The sequence below is a fragment of the Micromys minutus genome, assembly GCF_963924665.1.
Source record: "Micromys minutus genome assembly, chromosome: 8".
NCBI classification, from domain to species: Eukaryota; Metazoa; Chordata; class Mammalia; order Rodentia; family Muridae; genus Micromys; species Micromys minutus.
The window spans coordinates 35,921,258-35,942,361 of record NC_137977.1 but is presented as its reverse complement, the minus strand read 5'-3'; the positions used below and the strand labels follow the sequence as shown (position 1 = coordinate 35,942,361).

The window sequence follows — 21,104 nt, the reverse complement described above, 5'->3', positions numbered from 1 at the left end:
AGGAGTCATTGAGAGCAGCTGAGGCTTGGAAATGTGAGAGGTTAGGGAAAGCCATTGGTGACGGTGGAGCCTCAGTTGTGGTTGATGGCCCAGGATTGAAGGGGTCATGCAAAGAATGTGAGGCTTGACACCATGAAGGGAGCCTATAAGAGGCCATTGGTGAAGTCTAGTTGCAGTGAAAGACTCCAGCCAATTAGAGATGTCAGTACCAGAGGACGATCACCAAAAACAGCAGCAGCAATGGAGTGGAGTCAGCCACAGCCTAGAGTGCTCCAGAGTGGAGAGCTGGAGAAGTGACTGAGGCAGTTTGGAGAAGCCCAGAATATTGTGTGTAGATCCCAGTTTTTGGAACAAGAAGCTGTGAAGTTGAAAGTTGAAGTTGTCTTGGATACTCCAAGATGTTAGAGATGCCAGAGCTGTGGCATACCTGCTAAGGAAAGCTGCTAAATGGGAGTAGAACCAGCCCAACAGAATGAAGTTTGTTGCTGCTGAATGCCAGATCTGCCAATAGTAGTCAACAAGGAAGAAAGGAGTTGGAGCTCTGAAGAGCACTTTGGCATCAGACATGGAGATTTGAAGTTTGGAGTTTGCTAGCTGGTTTTCTGTCTTGCTTTGGTCCTATTTTTGACTTTATATGGGATTACAGTTAAGAAACTGCATGAATCTCAGAAGAGCCTTTGAACTTGAGACTTTTAACATTGTTGAGAGTGCTATAGACTAGGGACTTTTGAAGTTAGATTAAATGTATTTTGCATTTTGCTATGGATAGGTGTGGCCCCATACATTCATGTGTTTGAACAAGCCTATGGGGACCAGAGAGTGGAATATAGTGGTTGAAATATGCTTGGTCCAGGGAGGTGTGACCTTGTTGGAATAGGTGTTGTAGGATATATTTTACTGTGGGTATGGGCTTTAACACCCCTATTGTAGCTACCTGGAAGCCAGTCTTCTCCTATCTCCTTCAGATAAAGATATAGAATCTCAGCTCCTTTTGCACCACACATGCCTGGGCACTGCCATGCTCAGATAATGAACTGAACCTCTGAACCTGTAAGCCAGCCCCAGTTAAATGTTGTCCTTATAAGATTTGCCTTGGTCATAGTGTCTGTTTACAGCAGTTAAAAAAATACTAAGACAATTTGTCTGTTTTTTTTGTTGGTCTGTAACACTAAGAGCTATGTGTGACACCATATAAAAACAGAGGCAGTGGTTAAATCAATTTTTTAAAAAACTTCTGTAAGTACAGCATGCTGGAGTGTGCAGTCTTTAGTTAAGAATGCAGTTTGGAAAGGACATCAAGAACCCAGATTTGAGGGCTGGGGAGATGAGTAAGCAATTAAGAGCACTGGATTTTCTCCTGGAGGGGCCAGCTTTGTTTCCAGGACCTACACAACAGCTCATAACTGTCTAGACCTTTATCACAGGGCATCTAATGACATCTTTCTGCTCTGGGTGTGTATGTGTATACACACACACACACACACACCTGCACACATAAACGCAAAGGCACATATTTCTTCTGTCTGTCCATCATCCTTTGTGTTTAGTTTTAATCTTCATGGTTATTGCTGACTAATCATGATAGTTGTCTCACCTCTAACAATCATGTTTTTGACTGAAAAGGGTAAAAAAAAAGTATGCTACTGAAATTTGTTGGCTTTGAGTGCTTCTAAAAGCCCCATTCCATGTGACTGTCATTACTTACTTACCTGTCATTACTCATTGTTTTATTACTAGATAGGTACAGTGCCTTCATTCTTGCAATTTGTGTTTTATTAGTAAAGATAAAAATAATGGGTAGGGAGGAGAAGTCAGCAGAGATTGCCATAGTGTTTTGCTCTTCGTTGTAAAGCAAAGCCCTTCTGCCATGTATTCTGTGTATGTGGGGGGATATTGTTTTTCACACAGATACTTGGAAGATTTTCTACTAGTTTATCCTTTCTTAGAAATGATTTTTAAATGGTCTTTTCAACCAAAACCTTTGCTGTTGTTATTTAAATGATTTTGATAAGAAGAATCTGATCTGAAAATGTGTTTAAAATGCTACATAATTTTGCGTTAGCTTTTGATCATGACTTGTATAGCATGTATTCCTGTTGTATGGCAGCCTTCACTACCAGATAAATTTACATGTGCATCCAGTTCACACGCTAGTATTGTGTATGCTGGGCCCTGCAGGAATTTGATACAGTGTTTCAAGTGAACTACATACAACTCTGGTGCTCATGTGTCCTCCATGGACCACTGTGAGGAAGACGTCACTGCCATTCTGGAATTGTTTGTCAGTGAGATACAGTGAGGAACTGTGATGAAAGTCAACTGACTGATGTGATGTGTCCATCTTCATATCTAAATGTTTTCTTTAATCATTTTGTTAACATTAAATTATTGTAATGACAAATTTTAATTTTATCTAAATAAATTAGTGAATAAAACTTAATTCAAACTCTGTTGCCTGTATAAAAAATCAGTATAAAGCCTTTTATTAGAATCTGTTAATTTAGAAATATGTATGAAGTATTAGAATAGCTATTGATCTTCACAGTTAAAGAAAATAATTAAAAAGGGCACAAACATGTCTGTATTTGAAAGAAAGATGTAAATAGAACACAAGTTGCCAAAATACATTTTCAGTTCTTTTTTTCTCAACAGACTCTGCTTCGCCCTCTTCAAGCTCTGTGTTCTTTTCAGCTTCAGCATGGTGCTCAGATTCGCCTCAGCAAGGAGTATCTTCTGAAAAATGGATTATATCCCAAGCCAATGCCAAAGAATAAACGCAAACTCAGGAAGATGGAGCTGTTAATAAACAGTGTTAAAATTTAGCACAGTTGTCCCTGTGGTGCTAGTTTACCTGTGACTGACTGACAAGACCGTGTCACATCTTCCCTAGTTTAGGCTCTCACTCTGAAGAAGGAATGCTGGCCCTTTCCTGTGCGGAAGGACAAGGTCTGCTCCACAGCATCGTATGGTTCACTTCCATTGACTGGGAAAAGTAGTTTCACATTGGTGTTTTGTTTTTGTTTTTTCCAAGACAAGGTTTCTCTGTGTAGCCTGTAGACCAGGCTGGCCTCAAACTCAGAGATCCGTCTGCTTCTGCCTCCCAAGTTCTGGGATAAAACCATGTACTATCTCTGTCCAGCTATTGTATTTGCTTTTAAACATGTGTTTCCAATACTTTTTTTTTAAAGATTTATTCAAAATACGGTTACTTGTTAGAATAGAGTAAGGACCTGTTGTTTGTGAATGAGGAAAAGTGTCTGGGAACGTGTTCCCGTCGGTGTTTGTAGATGCACAGGCGTAGAGCAGTGATGGGTCATGTCCCATGAAACTGATGTTTCAGCCCAGTGAACGAAATTCAGAGTGACACAGAAGGCCGTTTATGTCATTAAGTAGCACAAAGGAACAGGGAAACTTTACTGTTTGGGGTCATACGTGGACTCAGCGAATGTGACATCTTTTGTTATTGTCTGTATTCCCACAGAGTCCATTTAATTTTGAAATTCTCAATGGCAGATACTGTGCATGACTTTCAGTTTTTCAGTGTCCATTGAACAAGTTAACTGGTGGTGAGAGGTTTTTAATGAAGTTTCTACATGGAAATGACTGAAATAAATTATAATACAGCCATTACTTTAAGAACATATTTCTATAAGTAGCTCTGCTTATACTTTTTTTTAAAGAGAAAAAACTTTCAGTGTGAAAGATACATTCCCTCACCTTATTAGGAGAATATTTACTAATATTTTATATAGAATAAGAGAAATTTATACATTCTATATTTATATTCGGTTTACAGTTAAACATACACTTTGGCAAGATCAAGATGTTTCATTTTGACTGTTGTTCATTATTGCTAAAGTTTCCTGAATCCAGTGTGAAAGTGGAAGGAAAAACAAAGTGTATGTTAGTGGTGACTTTGATAAATACCTCTGTGTGAGCATGAACACACAACCATCTTCTGATTATGTTTGTGCTCATAAGTTTATTATTGGGTAAGATCAGACACTCATTAAGTGTTTGGCTGGCCCCAATCAGAATGCTAACAAATATGTAGCAAATTACAGAAAAATATTAAAATTTAGGTTTGTCTTCAGTTGCTGACTTACATTTTCATTTAAAAATAAATTGGTCTTTTATAACCTAAATGTCTAGTATCAACTAATTATCTGTATAATGATGAAAAAGAGTATAATGAATAATGGTTTCTTAAGGAATGAGTTAAAATCATCTCATAATAATTTTTATGTTGGAAATAAACTTTATAAAATCCTCTGAGTGGTAGGATTGCTCTTTAAGAACAGTCTGACAAATGATCAATTTGTGTTTACCATTTAGAATAACTTTTATGTTTTAAACATACCAAATACTTAAATGCTTAAAGTTTATTACTCTGCCTATATATTTTTCTTTATTTTTTTAAGAAGATATATCTAGATATAAGAAAGATGACAGATTTCAGATACTTGGCACTTGGTACGTGGCTGCAGGGAATAGTGAGTGACATGTAAAGTCAGGAGCTCAGCACCAGACAGAGATGAGGCCAATCCAGAAAGATGGAAGTTTAGATTTGTAGAAATTAGATCCTAAGGTAGCATGCCATTGAAGCTTTAATTAAAAAAAAAAAAAAAAAGAGTGCTTTACTGAGCTTCACAGCACTTAAATGGCATTTTTCAGTATTTAAAACGCCCAGCCTTTATGTGCACAGCAAGCAGATAGGGCAGAGGAGCCCAGCTCCTCCTCAGTGTGCACACTAGCGAGGTGGGGTCATCTTAGAAGTCTCATGGTCAAACCTCTTGGTCAAGAAAAGAAGAAACCTGCAGTTTTTTAATCTTCAAGCCCCAAAGGCCTCCTGGCCGAGTGAGTGACCAGTCTGATAAATAGTGTAGCCTAGGGAGCTGGCTGTGACTTGTACATAGGTCGGGGAACTAGTTCAGTACCATTTGCAGGCCATGTTTCCAGAAGGTGGGAGATGATTACGTTTAGAAAGGCAGCCTGATGTTGAGAAGAGGGACAAGGCCTGTGTGGGGAAATGAGTAGTGTAGGGCAGGGGGTGGTGTGGCTAGAGCATGCAGCATGCTGTCTCTAAACTCTTGATTTTTCAATAAAGTAATTTAAAATAAAACTTGGGTATTGAGAGTGAGTTCACTAGAATTAGAGAGAGAAAACAGTAGAGCAGGTCAGCTGGAGATCTCGATGGCTGATGGAGGAGGGAGATGGCAAGGGGAGGAGGATAGAAGTTATCGTTCTCCACACCGGCCAAGATGAAGTCAATTTTATCCCAGAAATGTAGGGGTAGCTCAACATGCATAAACCAGTAGGTATAGTTCACTGCATACTCAAGGATGGGAGCCACATAATCGTTACTTGAAGAAAAAACCTTTAATGGTACCCCAAAGTCTCATTATGGCACATGTCTTGGAGAATCTAGAGGTACAGGGGTCATAGTACAACATAATGAAGGCGACCTACTAGACAACACAGTATAGCAAGCCCAGTTCCAGGACAGGGTAAGTGCCTTTGGGGTGGTTGGCCTGTGAGGTCTTGGAGATCCCCAGATATTAAACGCCATTGTCAATGCTCTCAGTTACATACTAGAATTTGATGAGACCCTAGTGCTGAAGATAATGCATACTTGAACCAGAAAATGGAGAAACTAAGCTGGTGCTGACCTGGAAGCTTCACCCCTCCTGGCTACCTTTCATGGTGCTGGAAGATGCTGTAGATAGAGACTGCCGGAGGAGAAAAGTAACCATCAGTTTCATCCATCTGTGAGCTGTGAGCAGTAGTAACCCTGATCTGACATGACATGTCCACTTGTAATAGTGGCTTGAATGTCAATGGAATAGCTAACCAACTTCTGATTGGATATAAAAACCATCCCATAAGAGGGAACTCATACCTGTCAGCATTATGGAGGTCAAGAATCTGTGGCTAGAGAAGCCCTAGGGTAGACCCTACTAGAGACTTAGCATCATACCCATAGGTTAGTGTAGCTCTTAAATGTTATCAGAAAAATTACTTTTCCCAACAGAACATGGTTAACAAATGATCAAAGTGTAGAGAATACAAGACTGCAGAATGTTCACCCCTAAATGTCACATCAGTACCAAGAAGTACTTGGAAGCCTCCTTCCAAGGCTTTGAGTTCATTGCAGAAGAGGGGGCAGAAAAATTGTAAGAGCCAGAGATAGTGGATGGCGATGTATTTTCAGATACAGCATGGTGTTTGAACATCAGAAGTTGCAGTATACATAAGGCTTATGGAAGCTGAAGCCAGACCAATCCCAGCACAGAGAGAGGAGATGGGCATGAAGTCTCACCCCTAACTGAATTGCTCATAGCCCTCCTGGCAGGGCAATCATACTTTAGTGCACGACCACGCATTCAAGAGTATATGGGCAGCATAAGTTGGACTCAATGGATTTTTTTAAAATTACAGAGTGTTGAGTGAGTTGGAGGAGTTGAGGGAGGGAAGGTAATATGATAAAAATGTATTGTGTAAAATTACTAAAGAACTGATAAAAAGATGAGGAAAAGAGAACAGATGAGCATGTAGCTACATACCTGCAATCCTAGTACTGGGAGGGGAAGTAGCGATAAAGGTGATCCTTGTGGAACAGATGGACCATGATTGAGACGCAGCATTAACGTCTGACCTTCACATGTGCATTTGCACCCCTGCCTCCAGATCCCAGGTTACTCTTCCTTTAGGGTGACACGGGCTTTGGCCAACCAAGGAGGACATATTAACATTGTTCTGTTTAGCATAGGGATTCCTGTGTATTACCTAGAATTCATCCACATTGTGCGCCTTTCTCTGGCTCTCACATTCTTTTAATGTCTTATTCTGTGGTGTTGTCTGAGCCTGGGAGGGGCTGTTACAGATGCCCAAACCTTAAACTGTCACTTACTGTCAACACTTTGATTAGTTAAGTCTGCATCACTCTTCTGAGGTTGAAGAACCCTTTCACAGGGATTGTCTAAGTCCATTGGAAACATATTTTTTACATTGTGACTGATAACAGTAGCAAAATGACAGTTATGAAGTAGAAATGAAGGTGATTTTCTTTTTGGTTGGGGTTCAACACAACATGAGGAATTGTATTAAAGAGCTGTAGCATCCGGGAGGTTAAGAACCATGTCCTAAGTGATTTTTAATCCAATCAATTTGACAATTAAGATTAGAATCACATCCAGCTACTTTGTGTAATAATATAAGTGATCTAATTAAAGGACAGAACTTGTCAGATTGTGTTAAAAACTGTTTCAGCTGTGTACAGTTTAGAGCAGGCACCAGACATAGAAAAAGAACTTGAAAGTAAAAGAAATTGTAAAGATACTATATAAACCAAAAGAAAATTGGTTTATCGGTAATAATCTCAAACAAAATAAACTTCAAAGACTATCTAGCCTAGAGAGGATCATCTTATTAAGGAAGGATTCTATACAGGTTAAACAAAATTTGCTATATCCAAGGGAAAAATGTATTGGTGGAGTTTGGTTTCTGTATTCCTCCTTTAGTACTTGTAAAACAATTAGTAAGGCTGTAGTTGTTTTGAACACCACAGTTCACTACTTTGACATAATTAACTTTGTGGTGCATTATCCTGCAAAATTCATGGAATGCAGGTATTAAAGTTCACATGGAACAGTAAGGTTCCAAGTCTTAATAGAATTCCTTATAAGCAATAAAGGATTGAAAGCCTATAGAATATGTTCCTGAATACATTAGAACTTAACTAGAAATCATTATTCACAGGCAGCACACTTCAAGTAGTTTCAGGGTCAGTAAAATCACAAGAAAAATTAGTATTTTCAAATAGCCATAATGAAAATTTATGAGATTTGGTTAATGCAAGCCTTAAAGGAAAGTTTGTAGCTTTAAATTTTATTATTAGGAAAAGTATTAAAGAAATGATGCAATTTTTGCATGGTGACTGTAGTAATATTGGTGTGAGACCCATCAACATAAGCTTAACATTATAGCTGCATCCTTGTGGGTGGGATGGGTGTCATAGAAAGGCCACTTCACCTCCTTATGCTCTTACTCCTTCATATTCCACTGCAGAATGATGGAAAACTAAGGCTCTTGCTAGATTCCAATCCACTGATGGTAGATTTTTCTAGTTTTTATCTGTAAAGGAATAAGTATGTGAGTTATTTTTTAAACAAATCACTGTACCTATGGTATTCTATTCTCATAATACACACATCAAGACAGCATGTTCTATACCTTGACCTTGAATTAGGTTCTAGTCACAGAATCAGATGACTACTAGTGAAAAGGGATTAATTATAATAGCTAGTAGACCTTACAGAATTAGGAATGGAATTGAAAACATAAAGGCTCAAAAGTGGAAGGAGAAAATCAGGGAGTTACACATAGTCTATCTGAAGTCCTGACCAGCCACATAGGTAAGAAAAACCTTGACATGAATATCTTCGAAGACAAGCACATTTGCCCACCCGTGTAAGACTGTGATGGGAAACCCTGTAGGCAACATTGTGTCTGGACGGCACTGTGTGTGAGTGCTCCATCAGCCATTGGTAGTGGCCTGGAACAGCTGTTGATCAACTAGGCTAAATGTAGGAAGAGTGGCGAGTTAGGAGAAGTCAGAGGCTGCTAGATGCACTCCAGTTGCTAACTGCTTTATCTGATCTTCAGGGAGCAAAGATGTGACTTTTTCCTTAACTCTCAGCTTTAAGGTCCCCCTGTAGGCCAATCCCAACATGGATCTAACAAGAAACATTTTGGAGTAGCTTCCAGTTTAATTTAGTCAGCACTATAATAGCCATTACCCTTTCTCTCATAATACACATCCTATACATGTGTCTTAACAAAACATAACTTTCTATTAAGGGTGTCAGTAAAAGCATGCTTCTGCCCACTGTAATGCAGGTGTAAAACAACAGAAAATGTGTTAACTCCTCCCTGCAGGAGTATACAACACACCATATCAGTTTATCTATATTTGCATGATGTTTATTTTTCTTTCAGCCAGGTTTCTTGGTTAACATTAATTTTCTGTAAAGTGAACCCTGAAGTATAAGAGTGTATAATAAATCATTGTGAGGATAGCTTCCATTTGGTAAAAACAGGAGGGGAGAAAACCTGAAAACTTATATCAAAATAATGTAATATTTTTAGTCCTTCTTTCTATAGAACTCACTTTTGTAACTGAGCATACACCTTTATTTATGTCCCCGCCCCCAAATATTCAACATTTTATGTGCCTTCAAGCACTTGGCTATTCATGTTTTCATCCCATGATGTGATGACCTTAAATTCTTGAGCGGGGTCACAGCTTGGAGAGGTGATAAGAGAAGACTAATACCCATAAGTTGTGTCATATCTTAGACGCAGTTATTGAGATCCCTCCACACTCAGATTGCTTTTGGTGATAACTCACAAAGAGCCTCGTACTTAGTTATGAACTGCTTCATAACAAAACACTTACACTTGATGACCCGGAGTGACTATTGACTTGCTCATATTTCAACCCATGACACCAGCAGACTGACTAATGTTGGGTTCTAGTCCAACATCATCCTTTTTAATGGACCCACGAGAAACAAGAGGCACTAAGGGGTGTCGCTTGTGTTAGCCCTTGAAGCTCCCTTTTGTGCTGGGCAAAGCTCGTTCCCTTGATGATCAGCATTAGTCAGCACTGTAGCCCTCCTGTCTGCCTGTTGTTTTCCTGGCATGAGGAACCAATATAGTTGGGTGGAAGTCTCAGCTTCTACATTAATGAACCACTGTTGTGTCCCTTGCTGGATGCCTTCCTGCTTTGGGAACAAACAAACAAATCTCCGTATCTGCTGTTTCTAGGATCACTGGAATAGGAAACAGGAATTTGCTTATTAATAAGACTTAAAGGAGGAGTGATTCCTATTTTTATTTTCTGATTCCTAGAGCTATGACTCCTAAGCACAGGAGGTATATCCCCATAAATTACTGCTCATTCAAAATGTACTACATCTTGGAGGACATTATCTCTGCCCTCCAGTTGCCCCACAATATGCCAGAATGAGTTTTCAAATGTCCAACATTTTACCAGACCATATGCTTCAGAGTGATAAAAAATGTATCCATAGTGCATTAATTCCATGAGTACAAGGGCCGTCTTCCAGCCGTCATTTGCTTAAAATGAGTTATTTAGTCCTAAATGATGATGATGTATAGATTATCATAACAGTGAACTGAGATTTCTCTAAGTCCTTAAATTTTAGTGTTGATAGACTCTCTTCAGATAAAACAGACAAATCCATGCTGTAGTAAATGCTTATAGTATTGCATTCTATGATAGAAATGGTCCATTATAATCAATCTGACCCTACATGTATGGCTGATTTGGGCAAGAAATGGTGCTGGCTCCTTTGGTTTCTGTAGCTGAGTTTTAGGGCAATCAGCCATTGACTGTGCCCAGAAAATGGAAATATATGTTGATAAGCCCGTGTATAGCTTGCATCCTGGTGGCCATTGTCCAATTTAGTTTGAGCCAGCTGGCCAAGTGTTAGCATAGTGATACAGGAAGAGGACAAACACCCACACGTGTGTCATCCCGTCTAGCCAGTTACTAAGGTCCTTCTCTAATGAAGGTGTTCTTTGAAGTTCACATTTAATTATGAACTGCTGCACAGCTAATCTCAAACTGATGTTCACATTATTTCTGTGCTCGGCTCAGCTAGGATTGTCTCAAGTAGACACTGTTTCTGTTAGTGTCTTGATATTGTTCATGAAGCTGTAGTTATCTAGAATCATTACCATTTCTAGATGACCCCAGAGGACTTTATTTGCATGTCTTTTACCTTAGCACAACTGGATAAGATATTCTGGGTCTCTTCCCATAAGGCTATTCTAATAGGCTAGCCAGACTCTTTGACATGGTGCTTAAGGCTTCCAAAAAAGTGAAGGCAGAGGCTTATATGCCTCTTGTAGGTTAAGTCCTAGAACCACACAATATAATTCCTACTATATAATATTCATACAAGTTGTGAGGTCAGCTGAGTGTTAAAGTACACAGATGAGTAAATTCTATCTTCATGGACTGACTGGCAGTGTGAACAAAACTGCTCAAAGCTGTGTCTCAAGAGATGGGTTGAGTGGTTAGAGCTTCAGTACTATGCAGAGATTGGAATGTTTCAGGCCCAAAGGCCAATCACCTTGGTCTAGTTTTAGTCCCTGGAGCCATTTCTTGCCCAAGTTTATATTGGAACTTAATCCTGTGACTAATAGTTAATACCCTGAATTTATTGACTTAGCAGACCCAATGGCTTCCACCAACCCCCAAACTAACAATGGCATTAGATAGCATCTTAGGCCCGTAGAAAAGCTTCTGCCATCTTTCTGTAGTCACCTTTCTGATATACCCACTGTCGTATTTTAGTTGTGAGCCTCACCTTTAATGGCTGAGCCATCTCTCCAGCCCCACTGTTATATTTTAAAATTGCCTTGATTTATGTTTTTTCCTGTAAAATTATAAAAACTTCATGAAACTGCTTCCATATTATAACATGGAATTTGGCATAACCTAAATCTGTGTTCTCTGGTCCACAGTCACTCAAAATGGCTTGAGAATAAACCATTTCTTCTTCTCTAGTGGTTTTGTTTTTGTTGTTGTTTTAGTTTGTGTGTGTGTGTGGGTCGAGAGTATACACATACATTTCTATTTAATCTTTATATCCCAGTATCTCATGTTCTAACAAATTAATTTTAAATGGTATAGTTTGAAAGTCATACTTTAGTGTCTTGCTGCCTCCCTATCATCTTGTTCCAGAAGTTTCACTCCAATCATTCTTTGACCTCACAGGGCATTGGTATGCATGTGTGTGTGTGTGTGTGTGTGTGTGTGTGTGTGTGTGTGTATGTGAAAGCATGTGGTGTCTGTGAGCACATGCATGCCAAAGTGTGCACATGGAGGTCAGAGGACAGTTTTGTGGAGTCGGTTCTCTACTCCCACGTTTTATATAGCTCCACGGAAGGAAGTGGAGTCGTCAGGCTACTGCATCAAATGCTTTTCCCCATGCACCGTCTTGCTAGGCTGATCTCTGCACTGTCTTTTATTCCATCAGAATAAAAAAGAAAAACAGGTCTTGATTTTTTTTTCATTTTATAATTTATCTCATTCCATTATTCACTCAACATATTTATGTTTAGCAATATCTGATGTCATATGTTCTTTTAGGCACAAGGAATAACGCAGTGAGCATGTAGTAAACTCACTAGTACTCTGAAGTTATATGTTCCTTTGGGTTAAGCCATCAAGCAAAACCTGGAACTCATGGATACTAATGATCAGCCTTCTTTATACATCATGTAAAGACCCAAGTGTTCTGAAAAGTTTTAAAAAGATGAGACTGAAAATTTGAATCCACAATAATCATTAAAAAAAAAAAAGATTTTTCCACACTTTTCTGATCGGTACTTACAATGAGCTTACACGCCATCCACAGGTTTCTCCCAGGGACTTCACTAAAGCTTTTGACATGACCTGCTGACATCACCTGCTGCTGCCACCAGGGGCACCAGGTGTGAGCAGCACATAAAAGGACAGCTGGCCACCTAACTCTGCTCTCTCTGTTTCCAGATCATTTCTCTCCTCCCTTCTGTCACTGTCCCCTCTTCCATGTCTGCCCTCATGGCCCTGCTCCCATATGTCTGCCTGTCTGCATGTCCATTCCTCTGCCTCTATCCCTTCTCCAGTTTCCTGCTTCCTTCCTGTCCCCCAGTAAACCCCCTTTATATCAGATATGTTGCATGGTGTAATTTCTCAGGGGCACACCTTGGCATGAGCCTGCCAGGTACCCCCTAGATGCAGTATATTTTAAAACACCGTTTTTATTTTCTGTTGTTTTTTTCCCCTCAATGGTTCTTTCTACTTATTTCTTCTTCCATGTAGCTTATGTTATTAAAGTGTTTTTCTTGAGCTTGTGTTGGGCAGGAGGTGGGAGAGTGAGTGAGTTCCCTCTTCTTGTCCGAACTAGAAACAGCACTGCCACAAAAAGGAACAGAGACAAGAGAATCAAAGTATCCCTACTACTGAGATTTAGTATATTTTAGTTGAGCACTACACTGAATTTATACAAAAGCAGACATAGTCTTCCCATGCCTGGGTAGTTCTGGATGAAGCCGTCTTCCTACAGAAGAGATTTTTACCCAAACCAAGTTATATAATAACTGTCAATGCCAGTCTGCAAAGTACTGTTAAATCATAACTTAAAAGGCAAGCTCATTCCCCAAAGGGAGAGTTTAGACCTGAATTATACATCTTAGACCTTGTCACCAATTTTAATGTTAGAAAAATATATTTTCTAGAGATGGCATGGAAAAAAATGTCAGAGAGAGGCTATAGAAATCTTAGGGAGCCAAGAGTCAGAGCCAGAGCTGGCCTACCACCACTGGGACTGCTGAGTAACCAGGGAAGGAAGCCTCAGGAGTGCTCTCCCTGCTGTGCCTACTGGTGAGCCCCCACTTTCTTTCCACTGATGATCTGGGGAGAGACTGCTGGGAGCTCTCCAGGTGCAAGTATATTAGAGCTGCTTGGGAACAGACTGTTCCAGCCCTCATCTATGCCCAGAGCCAGAGCTGGCCCAACACCATCAGACTCTAAGAGAACACAAACCAGCCCAGGTTACTATATCCAGTGAAACTGTCAATTACCATAGATGGAGAAACTAAGATATTCCAGGACAAGCCCAAGTTTACACAATATCTGTTTACAAACTCAGCCTAAGAGATGAAAAACTCCAACACAAGGAGGGAAACTACACCCTAGGAAAAGCAAGAAAGAAATCTTGCAACAAACCCAAAAGAAGATAGCCACACAAACATAATTCTACTTCTAACAACAAAAACGAGGAAAAAACAATCACTATTTCTTAATATCTCTCAACATCAATGGACTCAATTCCCCAATAAAAAGACATAGACTAACAGACTGGACATGTAAACAGGATCCAGCATTTTGCTTCATACAGGAAACATCTCAGTGACAAAAAGAGATACTACCTCAGAGTAAAAGTTTGGGGGAAAAAAATCTTCCAAGTAAATGGTCCCAGGAAACAAGCTGGAGTAGCCTTTATAATATCAAATAAAATAGATTTTCAACCAATAATTATCAAAAAAGAAAAAAACACACCTTTTACTTGTCACAGAAAAAAAATCTATGAACTCTTAATCCAGAAGATTTATGCTCCAAATACTAGGGCACCCACATTCATAAACGAAACTCTACTAAAGTTCAAAGCAGGGGTCCAGCTGTGCACTTCCGACTTGCAACTGCGCATGTGTGTCTGTCGCTCGGTGCAGACGCCTGGCCGGCCCAGCATCATGCCAGTTACAGATGAAACTCCTGCAAAAGATCGAGAAGCGGAACGCCAAGCTGCGGCAGCAGAACTTGAAGTTACAGGAAGCATCAGACACGAGCCTGTCACAACCTTAACATGGAGATGTGCCTAAAGAAACAGGAAAAGGTGGAAGAGCTGAAGAGGCCTTGAAGCGTTTTGTGACTGTGGGCTCAGCAGAGGCACGAAGTAGAGACATGCCTGAGGAGACTGGAAAATGGCAAAGTTAAAAGGTCACCCCAAAAGGTTACCATCTTAGCCAATGGAGAAGCAGCAGCAACACCGTCTCTGATTCAGAACTAAAAAGAAAAAGGAGAGGAAAATGGCAAATGACGCTGAGCCTGATACCAAAAAAGCAAAAACTGAAGAAAGTGCTGAGGCTTGTGAGGAATCAGAAGATGATGCGAGGAAGGCAAATGACAGCGAGGTGTCCAGCCTGTCCCTAGGACTGAGAGGTGCTTTTGAGGACACTTCATTTGCTTCCTTGTCTAAACTAATCTCGTTAATGAGAACACCCTGAAGGCCATAGAAGAAATGGGATTCAAGCACATGACAAAGAGCCAGCATAAAAGTATCAGGCCACTTCTGGAAGGCAGGGATCGTCTGGCAGCTGTGAAAACTGGCAGCTTTCCTCATCCCGTGATCGAGCTCATTGTCAAACTGAAGTTCATGCCCAGGAGTGGAACAGGGGTCCTCATTCTCTCTCTTAGCAGAAAACTGGCCATGCAGACCTTTGGTGTCCTTACAGAGCTGATGACACACACGTTCACACACATGGGCTGGTCATGGGTGGCAGGAACAGGTCTGCTGAGGTGCAGAAGCTCCTCAATGGCATGAACATCATCGTGGCCACACCAGGCCGGCTCCTAGACCTCATGAAGAACACACCAAGATTCATGTACAAGAACCTACAGTGTCTGGTTATAGATGAGGCTGATCGTATCTTGGATGTTGGGTTTGAAGAATTAAAGCAAATTATTAAACTTTTGCCAGCACATAGGCAAACCATGCTCTTCTCTGCTACACAAACTCAAAGAATTGAAGACTTGTCAAGAATTTCTCTGAAAAAAGAGCTGTTGTATGTGGGTGTTGATGATGATAGAGAGGTTGCCAGAGTGGATGGCCTTGAGCAGGGATATGTTGTTTGTTCCTCTGAGAAGAGGTTCCTTCTACTCTTCACATTCCTTAAGAAGAACCAGAAGAAGAAAGTGATGGTCTTCTTTTCATTGTGTATGTCTGTGAAGTACCACTATGAGCTGCTCAACTACATTGACCTACCTGATTGGCCATCCGTGGAAAGCAAAACCAAAATAAGTGAATAACCACGTTCTTCCAGTTCTGTAATGCAGATTCAGGAATACTGCTGTGTACTGGTGTGGCAGCCAGAGGGCTGGACATCCTGGAGTGCACTGGATTGTCCAGTACAACCCTCCCAAAGACCCCAAGGAATATATTCATTGGGTTGGTAGAACAGCCAGGGGCCTCAATGGAAGAGGGGCATGCCCTGCTCATCCTGCGCCCTGAAGAGTTGGGTTTCCTTCATTACTTGAAACAGTCCAAGGTTCCATTGAATCAGTTTGACTTTTCCTGGTCTAAAGATTCTGATATTTAGTCTCTGCTGGGAAAACCGATTGAGAAAAACTACTTTCTCCACAAGTCTTCCTAGGAAGCATACAACTCCTACATCTGAGCACATGACTCCCACTCTCTCAAGCAAATCTTCAATGTGAACAACTTAAATTTGCCTCAGGTTGCTCTGTCTTTTGTTGATCTGAATGTTAGCAGTCATGATGGCAATCTTAAAAGAGAGGTGGTGGTGGGGTGTTCAGGTATCAGAAAACCAAGAAAGTGGAGAAGTCCAAGATCTTTAAACACATCAGTAAGAAGCCAGCAGACTACAGACAGTTCTGTCACTGAGGTGATCTGCTTCCTGCTGGACTGACTTTGCCCAACTTCCCCCCTCCTCCCAATGCCCTTTAAAAAGGAACTTTTGTCATATTTAGAATCATTTTGTCTTTACTATGATGATAATATTTTATTTTTAAATACTTCCATAAAACAAATTATATCATAAAAAATCTCAAAGCATATATTGAACCACACACAATAATAGAAGACTTCAACACTTCACTCTCATCAATGGACAGATCATGGATACAGTGAAACTAGCAGAAGCTATGAACCAACTGGAATTAACAGACATCTACAGAGCATTTTATCCTAAAATATATATATATATATATATATATATATATATATATATGTATATATATATATATATATATATATATATATATATATATATATATACACCTTTTTTTCAGTACCTTATGAACCTTCTCCAAAATTAACCCTAAAGTCGGTGAAAAACCATGCCTCAACAGATACAAGAAGACTGAGATGATTCCATGCTTCCTATCAGATCACCATGAACTAAGGCTGGTTTATAATAACAACAAAACAACAAAAAGCCCATATTCACATGGAAGCTGAACAATATTCTAGTCAATGATAACTTGGTCAAGGAAGAAATAAAGAAAGAAATTAAGGCGTTTTTAGAATTTAATGAAAATGAAAGCACAACAAACCCAAAATTATAGTGCACAATGAAAGCAGTGCAAAGCGGAAAACTCAAAGCTCTGAGTTTCTTCAAAAGGAAACTAGAGAAACCATATACTAGCAGCTTGACAGCACACTATACAAAGAATTAACAAGGGGTTGGTTCTTTGAGAAAATCAACAAGATCGATTAAATCCTTAGCCAGACTAACCAGAGGGAACAGAGACAGTATCCAAATTAACAACATCAGAAATGAAAAGGGAGACATAAAACAAGAAACTGAGGAAATTTAAGAAATCAACAGATCCTACTACAAAAGCCATACTCAACAAAACTGGAAAATCTAGAGGAAATGGACCATTTTCTAGACAGATACCAGGTACCAAAGTAAAATCAGGATCAGATAAACCATCTAAACTGTCCCATAATCCCTAAAAAAATAGAAGCAGTCATCTAAAGCTTTTCAATAAAAAAACAAAACAAAACAAACCAAAAAAAACAAAAAACAGCCCAGAGCCTGATGGGTTTAGTGCAAAATTCTATCACACCTTCATAGAAGATCTAGTACCAATACATCTAAAGCTTTTCAATAAAAAAACAAAACAAAACAAACCAAAAAAAACAAAAAACAGCCCAGAGCCTGATGGGTTTAGTGCAAAATTCTATCACACCTTCATAGAAGATCTAGTACCAATACTCTCCAAACTACTCCACAAAAGAGAAACAGAAGAAACTCTACCCTACTCTTTCTTCAAAGCCAAATTACACTCATACCTAATCCAAATAAAGACTCTGCAAAGAATGAGAACTTCAGACCCATTTCCTTCACGAACATCAATTCAAGTGCACTCAGTAAAACTTTTACAAACCGAATTCAAGAACACATCAAAACGATCATTCACCATGACCAAGTAGGTTTCATCTCATTGATGCAGGGATTGTTCAATATATAAAAATCCATCAACGTAATCCACTATATAAACAAACTCAAAGAAGAAAAGCCACATGATTATCTCATTAGATGCTGAGAAAGCATTTGGCAAAATTTAACACCCTTTCATGTTAAAAGTCTTGGAAAGATCAGGAAATCAAGGCCCATACCTAAGCATAGTAAAAGCAATATACATCAAACCAGTAGCCAACATGAAACTAAATGTAAGAAACTTGAAGCAATCCCACTAAATCAGTGAATAGACAAGACTGCCTACTCTCCCCCAACATATTTAATATAGTACTGGAAGTCCTGGCCAGAGCAATTAGACAACAAGAGGAGGTCAAAGGGATACAAATTGGAAAGAAAAATGTCAAAATATCACTATTTGCAGATAATATACTTAAGTGACTCTAAAAACTCCACCAGAGAGCTCCTACAGCTAATAAACAACTTCAGCGAAGTGACTGGATATAAAATTAACAAATCAGTATCCTTCCTTTACTCAAATGATATACAGGCTAAGAATAAAATTAGGGTATCGACACCCTTCACAATAGTCACAAATAATATAAAATACCTTGGTGTGACCTTAATCAAGCAAGTAAAAGATCTGTATGACTAGAAATTCAAGTCTCTGAAAAAGGAAATTGAAGAAGATTCCAGAAGATGGAAAAATCTCCCATGCTCATGTATTGGCAGGATCAGCATATTAAAAATGGCCATCTTGCCAAAAGCAATCTACAGATTCAATGCAGTCCCCATCAAAATTCCAACCCAATTCTTCACAGAGTTAGAAAGAGCAATTTGTAAATTCATTTGGAATAATAAAAAATCCAGGATAGTGGAAATTATTCCCAATAATAAAAGAACTTCCAGGGGAGTCACAATCCCTGACCCCAAGCTGTAGTACAGATAAATCATAATAAAAACTGCATAACTGTATGGTATTGGTAACAGAGAAAGGGAGGTATATCAAATAGAACAGAATTGAAGACCCTGAAATGCACCCCCACAGCTATAGTCACTTGATCTTTGACAAAGAAGCTAAAAACATTTAATGGGAAAAGACAGAATCATCAAGAAATGGTACTCATTCAAGTGGCAGTCAGCATGCAGAAGAATGCAAATTTATCCTTTCTTATCTCATTGTACAAAGCTCAAGTCTAAGTGGATCAAACACCTCTACATAAAACCAGGTACACTGAAACGAATAGAAGAGAAAGTGGGGAAGAGCTTCGAACACATAGGCACAGGAAAAAAATTCCTGAACAGAACACCAATGGCTTATGCTATAAGATCAAGAATTGACAAATGGGACCTCATGTAATAGTAAAGCTTCTATAAGGCCAAAGACACTGTCAAAAGGACAAAACAGCAACCAACAGTTTGGGAAAAGATCTTTACCAATGCTACATCTGATAGAGGGCTAGTATCCAATATATAAAAGGAACTCAAAAAGTTAGACTTCAGAGAATCAAATAATCCTAATAAAAATTGGGGTACAGAGCTAAACAAAGAATTCTCAGCTGAGAAATACTGAGTGGCTGAGAAGCACTGAAAGAAAGCTCAACATCCCTAGTCATCAGGGAAATGCAAATCAAAACAACCCTGAGATTCCACCTCACACCAGTCAGAATGGCTAAGATCAAAAACTCAGGTGACAGCAGATGCTGTTAAGGATGTGGAGAAGGAGGAACACTCCTCCACTGTTGGTGGGGATGTAAACTGGTACAACCACTCTGGAAATCAGTCTGGCAGTTCCTCAGAAAACTGGACATAATACTACCTGAAGACCCAGCTATTCCATTCCTGGGCATATATCCAAAAGATGCTCCAACATATAACAAGGACACATACTCTACCATGTTCATAGCAGCCATACTTATAATAGCCAGAAGCTGGAAAGAACCCAGATGTCCTTCAATAGAGGAATGGATACAGAAATTGTGGCATATTTACACAATGGAGTACTAAGCAGCTATTAGAAACAATGACCTTATTAAAGTCCTAGGCAAATGGATTGAACTAGAAGCTGTCATCCTGAGTGAGGTAACCCAGTCACAAAAGAACACACATGGTATGTACTCACCAATAATTGGATACTAGACCCCAAAAGCCTGAATACCCAAGAAACAATTACCAGACCTTATGAAGCCCAAAATAAAGGAAGGCCAGAATTTGGTGCCCTAGTCTTTCTTAGAAGGAAGAACAAAACATTCATGGAAGGTAATACAGGGACAAGTAGAGGAGCAGGGATTGAAGAAAAGATCACTCAGAGACTGACTCTCCTGAGGATCCACTTTATATGCAGCTACCAAACCCAGTCACTATTGCTGATGCCAAGAAGTGCTTACTGGCAGGAGCCAGATATGGATGCCCCCACAGAGGCTCTTCCAGAGTCATACAGATACAGTTGAGGATGCTTGCAGTTAACCATGGGAATGAACTTGGGGACCCCAATGAAGGAGGTAGAGAAAGGTATAAAGGAGCTGAAAGGGTTTGCGACCCCATCGGAAGAACAACATCATCAGTTAACCAAACCCTCCATACCTGGCCCGAGTTACTTCCTAGCTCAGACTTTAGATGTTAACTTTGTTATACCTTTCCTGCTAAATACTCCAAATGAATATCACAAGGTCAGAAAATTCTATTAAATACCATTTAAATATCAACTCTTTTAGATATCCCTTCTAGATTTAGTTTTATTTTAAAAACTCTGATTCATATCTACTTCTTTGATTCTGGTAGATGGTCCAGAAATTTTGCTGGCAGTTGCCTCCTCAAGTGTCTATTTTTGTATCTGTCCCACAATACTCCTTGTGTGCAGTTGCTGAGTTAATGATAAAGAAATGTGATTTCTTTTTAAAAGATATTATTCTTATTGTTTAGAGTATCTTGATAGGGATACTGATTTTAGTATGCAGTCAAATGCAAATTCATGTTACTATTGAAAAAATGTTTAAAATAACTTTTTGAAATCTTGTGTCTGGGAGAATTTTGCTTTGACTGTATGGTTCTTTCTTGTTTGTGAGGTAAAGATAGAGAAGAGAGAAGAGGCCACATTGCATAAAAACAAGAAAAACCAACTAACCAGCCAAACAAACAAACAAAGAAACAAATTTAAAAAATGGATTCCCTTTTCACAGTGCATATGATGGTTTTTCTCTAATATTGGAATCCACAAAAAATCAATTTCTTAAATATAAAATTCCTGGGTTTAACTCTAAACTCTAACAGTAAGGACTTGGACTTGTTTAGAATGGGTAGAG

At 39.3% G+C, this 21,104-nt stretch overlaps 1 protein-coding gene and 1 pseudogene across 2 annotated transcripts in view; both read left to right on the top strand.

Annotated features, from left to right (window-relative positions):
- Positions 1–3,721, top strand: part of DTWD2 (DTW domain containing 2) — a gene marked incomplete at its 5' end in the record, with an annotated part of 57,448 nt that extends 53,727 nt beyond the window's left edge. Inside the window, one exon of the mRNA XM_080919817.1 lies at positions 2,653–3,721. Within this exon, the coding sequence (XP_080775943.1) occupies positions 2,653–2,823 (171 nt within the window). The 3' untranslated portion in view covers positions 2,824–3,721. The remainder of the gene's footprint in view (positions 1–2,652) is intronic.
- Positions 3,722–6,078: 2,357 nt separating this feature from the next.
- LOC308423386 (ATP-dependent RNA helicase DDX18-like) lies at positions 6,079–16,259 on the top strand (annotated as a pseudogene). Its single transcript has 2 exons — positions 6,079–6,173; positions 14,308–16,259. The product of its transcript is annotated as an ATP-dependent RNA helicase DDX18-like (transcript).
- Positions 16,260–21,104: the final 4,845 nt, after the last annotated feature.